Genomic DNA, 7,203 nt, shown 5'->3' with positions numbered 1-7,203 from the left:
TAAATTAAGCATGAAACTCTTTTCATGGATGAAAACAACTTTGAAAAAGATAAAGCTTAAAGATATTTGTAGGAGGAGCCATGTTGCTTAAAACTTCTCCATGAACAATGAATGCTCCATTTTCTTGCCAGCACATGAGGCAGACCACTCCCAATGGCTTACTCTACCCCAAATTTCTTAAGTGGGCTGATTGGTTCTGGATTTGTTCTTTCAATCACCATTACTTTCCTAGGGATGATAGAGTGAGTTCTTTAGCCCTTCTGAGAGCCATTAGTTGCTTACATAATAGGGTATGGAGTAACAAACACCACTATGAGGTCAGTGTTCCTCAGGTGACTCCTTGTATATTTTTTGAGATACTGCCACTCACATGCCTCACCTTATACAGTTTCTGGAAATCTACATACTAAAGCCATACACAAATAGGGAGAAACATGAAGTCCTTTTCGCCTTGCCTGTGGGATCAAGTATAAAGAGGAAGTTTGTCTTCAGTCCTCAGTCCTCACTTTGTCTTTATCCTTCAATGTGTGGATAACAATTTATCTTTTGAACTCCAACTCCACAGATCCCACATCTCTCCCTTCTCAAACACCTACTTCTACCTTTTATTTGTTCCCACTCCAGCATCAGAGGCTCACAGAGATACACATCTTTTCACATCAGATTGATTTTATTTTCACCACCATTAATGTTAGTAACCTGTGGTAAAATTGAGCCATTTCTTAGCTGCCAGACCTCTGGACACTCTGCAGATTATTCTGAGGTCTCTGGCCCCACTCAATTACTTGCTGTCCAGATCATCACTTGAAATGCTGGAGGTTTCTGGGGTATTTTCCATTTCTGGCTCTCTATTCAGTTTTTCATTTAGCCGATGATAATGACCAAAGAGTATTGTTCCTTTAGTTTTCTTAGATTTTTTCAGAGATGTGGAAGGCTTTTCTGAGTCTCTTTTGCTTGAATTATTTTGAAGTGTTTTTTTACCCTTATTGGTGGACTTTAGTATCTGTAAGGACAACAGAGAGGCCATAAGGGCATTGGTTTGGGAAAAGAAGATAGGATATACATGTGAAGTAGGGGTTTGTGCCAGATGAAAAATAAATAGGAGTCTTAGGTCGTGGGGAATGAATGCAGAAAGGAGAAGCTTGGGTTGGGTTATCTTACCTTGCTGCCTCTTCCGCATCTGGAGTGATGATAGGAAGTCTTCATATTCTTTCTTTCTTTCATCGATGATGTTGACTGGGCCATATCTGCATTAGGCTTCTGTGATTTCTTGGTTGCCTTAGCCATACTGAAGCCTCCCAGTGGTCTTCTGAAGAGCTGTAAGGATCCTAGGCATATATGTCCTCCCAAGACAATGAAGGGCCACACCCTTCAGCCTTCATTGGCCAGCAAGTTACTCCCCAGCCAATGAGGACTAAGGAGGAGGTTAGACCTCACAAAGCACTCTCTCTGACACTTCTGTACATGAAGAGGCTAGGGAGGTTGCTAGGGAAACCAGGCTATAGCTTAGATATTGCAAATCAACACTCTTGGCACTTCTGGGATGTGGGGGAGAGGAGATGCTAGGAAGGCAAAAATGATCTGGTTGGGCAAAGGAGACTTTTCTTTAATATACCTGAAAGAGCCACCCCACCCTAATTCTTATATAGTGTTCAATAGTGGTAGTACAGGTGGTAGAGATCTTCCTCTACCAAAGTATTCCCCAAAGCTACTCCTACAAACTCATTCTGCTATCTTTCCCTTAGCCATTAGTTAGTATTTTGGATAATGTACCTAAAATCCATCCAAAAGTAATATGGTTATATTTTTCTTTAATTATCAGAAGATATGTGAATAATGCTACAAACAAGACATATTCCCATTAATGGATATCAATATACTTACTGCATTTGGCATTAAAGGCTGCCAATTTTTAAAATTGTTTTCTTCCAGGCCTTCAACTTATAGGAAAGGAATAAAATTAACTACCCACTGATGAAAATTGCATTTTATCCTTATTTTTATTCTATTTTTGGAGCCTGGTCACATTATCATCATTGAGTTTTGCAAGATTCCTTCTCTTTTATTCAAATTTTTCTTTCTTCTTAGAATCTAGCACTAGTTCCCTTCTCAACAATAGAATTATTATTTTATATTTGAATTCTGTCCTTGTATATGGCCTTGTTAAATGTATGTTTGAATGTATCATAACTGGTTTCTGTGTTTTGTAGCAGCATAGTCAGGTTCTAATGAAGGTTGGTTTCCGGGTTACGTCTTCATATGCTTTCTTTGGTGGATGCATACAGAAGGAGAGATTTAGGGGTCTTCCTCTTTTAATAAGGGCATTAATCTGAGACACAGCCCTCATGACCAAATTTAATTATCTCCTATCTCCAATTACCATCACATTAATGATAAGGGTATTAACATGTGAATTTTGGGAGGCACATTCAGTCCAAAGCAATAATTTTACTAAATATTGCCACATTGTTTTCTAGAATATATCAGTCCACCTTCCCAACAGATTTGTACTTTATGTTTCCCTACACAATCATCAATTTTTTATTTAGAATGCAGCTTCTCATAGGATCTCAGTGATCTTAACCAATTGATGTTTATACCCTTGTGTAATCCAGTTCAGTTGAATGGCATGAGTATGGGCTGTATCTAGAGATTTGCTTCTAATAGCTAAAATACTACAAAAGTAATGGAATGCCATTAACATCATCAATTTTATCTTTGCTAGAACACTTTCTTGGTAGCAATCTCTCTTGCACATGTGCTTTCTCATTTCTATTAAAACATATTATGAAATGCTCAATAAAGAGGCCCACATTTTAAGGAATACCTTAGGAGGAACTGAGTCCTCAGCAAAATAAACTGCAGAGCACTGAATCCAAATAACAGCTACTTGATTTAATTAGGAAGAGGATCCTTCCCAGTTGAGCCTTGGGATAATTCACCCTTATAAAACAGACCCAGAGCTAGAGGACAACCAATCTGAACCCAGATTCTTGACTCATAGAAACTATGAGATAATTTCTTATTAATAATATTTCTCAGTTCTACAAATATCTCAGGGGTTCCCTCACATGTGAAGTCTAGAAAAGAAAAGCCTAAAGGTAGCTGTCGGTTGTGATTTTCGATATGTACCCAAGTGGACCTGCTAATAGTTTATTCCTGAAATGTCCAAATCCCTTAACATATGAAAGAGCTGAATTCACCTTTCATCTGTGAAAGGAGAATGAATCAGAAGGGACTGAATGAATTTAACAAATTCCTGTCACATGCTGGGGAGAAGTGACTGAGGAACCAAAAGGGGGCTATATATGTTCAAAATTAAGCTAGAATGAAGAAGAGTCTTCATTCTGACTGGAGTGAAATGATATCTTAGAGTAGTTTTGATTGCATTTTCTGATTGCTAGAGATGATGAGCATTTTTTCATATATTTGTTGATTGTTTATCCTCTTCTTAAAAGCAGCATACTACAGGGTCATAGCCACATCAATGTTTATAGCAGCACAATTCTCAATAGCTAAACAGTGGACCCAGCGTAGATGCCCTTCAGTGGATGAATGGATAAAAAAAAAAAAATGTGTCATATATACACAATGGGATATTACTCAGCACTAAAAGAGAATAAAATCATGGCAGAGCTGAGGTCTTGTTTTTGTGGCACAACAAACATGAAGATATTTGATTGCTTCCTTTGGAAAGGCAAATTGCACATAGTTGCCCCTCTGGAATCTGCATAGAGGTACAAAGCAAAGCAGTTGCCAGCGGTACTGTTCTTTTCCTGTACACTGAAACAGTCCTGGTATATTAAAGAAAATGAATTTTCATCATTAACTTGGTAGAACTTAATGAGTATCATATAATTATCTGAGTGCTTACAAAATGAGTACTTTGTCAGCTAAGCTGAGATCGGTGTCCATTATGCAGTTTTATACAGTAACATTGAGACAGCATTACTGTGCTATGTGCAGAAGATCTCAGATATATGCATAGAACATACCTACATATATGTTTTTTTGAGGGATGGAGGGAGGAAAGTGGGAAGAGAGGGGGAGGGGCAGGGGCTGTGAGAGAGGGGAAGGGAGAGGGAGAGAGAGAGAGAGAGAGAGAGAGAGAGAGAGAGAGAGAGAGAGAGAATCCAAGAAAAACCTGGAAAAATAAACTTCATAAGAGAGAATGGCTAAACCAAACAAACAAAAATCAAAGGAAAACAACCCACAGAATGTCGGTAGTTATATAAGTTAGCTAGGTTGCAGAATGTTCCTTTATTGGGCTGCAGCTCATATTTTTACATCATTAGATTCTTGTTATCCATTCTGACCAGAATGTCATTGAAGTACTGTTCTTCAATGCTCAGTACATTATATTGGTATATTTGACATCTCATTATTGGTGATTTTAACTTTTATCACCTGAGTAAGATGGAGTTTATTGAAGTTTTCCATTATAAAGATACTGTTTTGATTTTTTTCACCAATAAATGTCCAAAGGAAGTAATATCAGACTATGTTAATACTTCAATTTTAGTTGCATTTTTGACAGAGCATCCATTGATGATTTTTGACAGCATAGATTTTAACTTGTATTGATATTTTGTTTTACAAAATATTTTTCCTATTTTTCTCACTGCTTCTTCATTTTTAGGTTATAAGTATAATATAATAAGCAGCTTTCCCATCAATGACATTTATTTATTTGCTTACTTATTCAATATGAATATTGATATTAATAAATAAGCAAATGGACTCATAGATTCTTATATATTGGTTATAACTCGTTATTGTTACTATTTGCTTGATGTTCATATAGTACCACCAGCTTGGCTGTAGGGAGTACTTTAGTTATCAGTACTTTTTTCATCTCACATAACTTACCCTTCTTTGATCATTTCCATATTGGCAAGAACTTTTAGAAAATATCAAGAACATGGATAAAATGAATGTATGAAGGGCCTTTCCAACTTAAATTAAGAACAAAGAAAAATTGAATGTAATATACATACATAGGTTGAATCTTAATCAAGATTTTTTTTTTTTTTTTTTTTTTTTTTTTTTTTTTTTTTTGCTAAGGGATGAATTTTAAATATTTAACAAAATGTTAATAATTGTAGAATTTTATTAATATTAATGTACTTGTGTTTTCAATCATACTGTACTTATATAAGGGCATGTCCTGGTTCACAACATACAGATACTAGTATACTAATTGTAATGAGACAGCCTACCTGTGACTCAACATTTAGTGACCATAAAGAAGATATGGACATACTATGTACTATTTTTTTAAGCTTTTATATAAATGTGAATTTATATAACAACAGCAACAACAATAATTACAACAACAATAATTATAACAAAACATAAGTTCTGAGGTACCGGGTCTGGTTGAAAGCCAGAGATACACATGGATATGTACCTCCATAGGCAAATATGGTCCCTCAGAACAGGAACATGCACAACTTTCAAAGTGATTGGTTCTGGGCTAGATTATAACTGTAGAGCACAACCACCTTGATACACAAGAAATTTTGTTTTAGTGTTTATTTATTTACTGACTTGGCTTATTATTTACTTACTAGTTTTGTTATATACAAGGTTTTGAGAAATAAAAATAAGATAAAATGTAAACTCTATTTCTGCTTAGGAAAAACCAAAACTGAATAGTAAAAATTGTTTTGTTTTGTTTTTGATACTGAGGATTGAACTCGGGGATACTCAACCATTGAACCACATCCCCAGCCCTATTTTGTATTTTAGTTAGAGATAGGCTCTTACTGGGTTGCTCAATGCCTCACCATTGCTGAGGCTGGCTTTGAACTCACCATCCACATGCTTCAGCATCTCAAGCCATTGGGCTTACAGGGGTGTGCAACCTAACAAAATTTTAATGCTTATCTTAGAGCTATCATAGATAAATTTCTTAATAGTTCTTAATTTCAAATTCTGTATTATGTGTTAAGAGGTAATATTTTTTCTTCTTCATGAGACATATAAATTTAAGACAGATGGTCTAGGTTCTGTTATAATAATGAGACAAATAACACTTTGTAAATGAAAGTCATATATGATCAAATATTAAGCAAATAAAATAAAAGATTGAATTAAAATTTAATAAATTTATTTTACTTTTAATTTAAAAATCTTGAGCATAATTGTATTCCTGAACATCTTTGTTTCCCCAAACTTGTATATTTCTTAGAATAGTTACTTTTGCTAGACAATGTTTGATGTATGATATTATAAATGTCTTTAACACAGTTTGCCAAAAATATAGATCACTTGGCAACTGTTCCATTTGTTGTAACTATCAAAAATGACAATTTTTTGACACTTAAAAATTATTCTACCTCTTTCAGAATGATGCAAAGGCATTTGATCTTGAAGTTGAAAGCCATACATGTAATTAGTATACAAAGTGGATCCCACTTATCCTCAGCTTTAGAACCAGAGTTAAATTATGTCAATTGTTAAGAGTCTAGGTCATTAAGAAGGATGTTTTTTCCTCTAACACACAATCTGAGATATAAAAGTTCCCATGGTTAGTATATAAGACATTTGCAAATCCTATAAATTCAGACTTAAAATATTTTTCTGCAGATGTGATTTATATATTTAATAAAGCCTGTAGGTAGAATATCTATATCTTAGATTATAGTTTCAAATGGGATGTGATGAAGATATGTATTATATGGTCAATTCGTATTGTTAGCATAATGAACTCCTCAGAGTACTTCTCAAAAGAGTATAATTTTAAAATAGATTGTATCACCTGTTAAGAATAAAGCAATTAGGGTTGCTTTTCTTACCAAGAATTTAATAGTTAGCCAAGTATGTATATAGGACAACCATCAGACTGGAATAAAATTTAAGATGGAACACACATAGTAGCCTCTAAATTTGACATTTATGAATGATGCATCAGGGTAAATAAAATTAAAATAATATGACCTTCCATTAACTGCTATAAGATCATACAATAGTAAATGGTGTTCTATAGCAATACAAAATTGACTTGAATGCAATATAAAACTTGAATGAAGGGGCTTGTGGCTCAGTGGTAGAGTGCTTGCCTAGCAAGTGTAAGGCTCTGGGTTTAATTCTCAGCACCACATATAAATAAATGAAAAAAATAGAGGTACATCAACAACTAAAATATAAACCGAAAAAATGATTGCAATATATAAAATTATTTTGAAACCTATGGTACTG

General features: G+C 34.6%; 1 protein-coding gene across 1 annotated transcript; it reads right to left on the bottom strand.

The window, feature by feature from the left end:
* Window positions 1-781: 781 nt before the first annotated feature.
* On the bottom strand, window positions 782-1,287 carry LOC139703556 (uncharacterized protein CXorf51A-like). Its single transcript, XM_071607059.1, has 2 exons — window positions 1,162-1,287; window positions 782-1,003 (listed from the first exon to the last, which is right to left on the bottom strand). Exons 1-2 carry the CDS (start codon window positions 1,285-1,287, stop codon window positions 782-784), a joined length of 348 nt encoding a protein of 115 aa, XP_071463160.1.
* Window positions 1,288-7,203: the final 5,916 nt, after the last annotated feature.

The sequence above is a fragment of the Marmota flaviventris genome, chromosome Y (assembly GCF_047511675.1).
Source record: "Marmota flaviventris isolate mMarFla1 chromosome Y, mMarFla1.hap1, whole genome shotgun sequence".
Taxonomy (NCBI): domain Eukaryota; kingdom Metazoa; phylum Chordata; class Mammalia; order Rodentia; family Sciuridae; genus Marmota; species Marmota flaviventris.
This window is presented reverse-complemented; position numbering and strand designations above follow the sequence as displayed.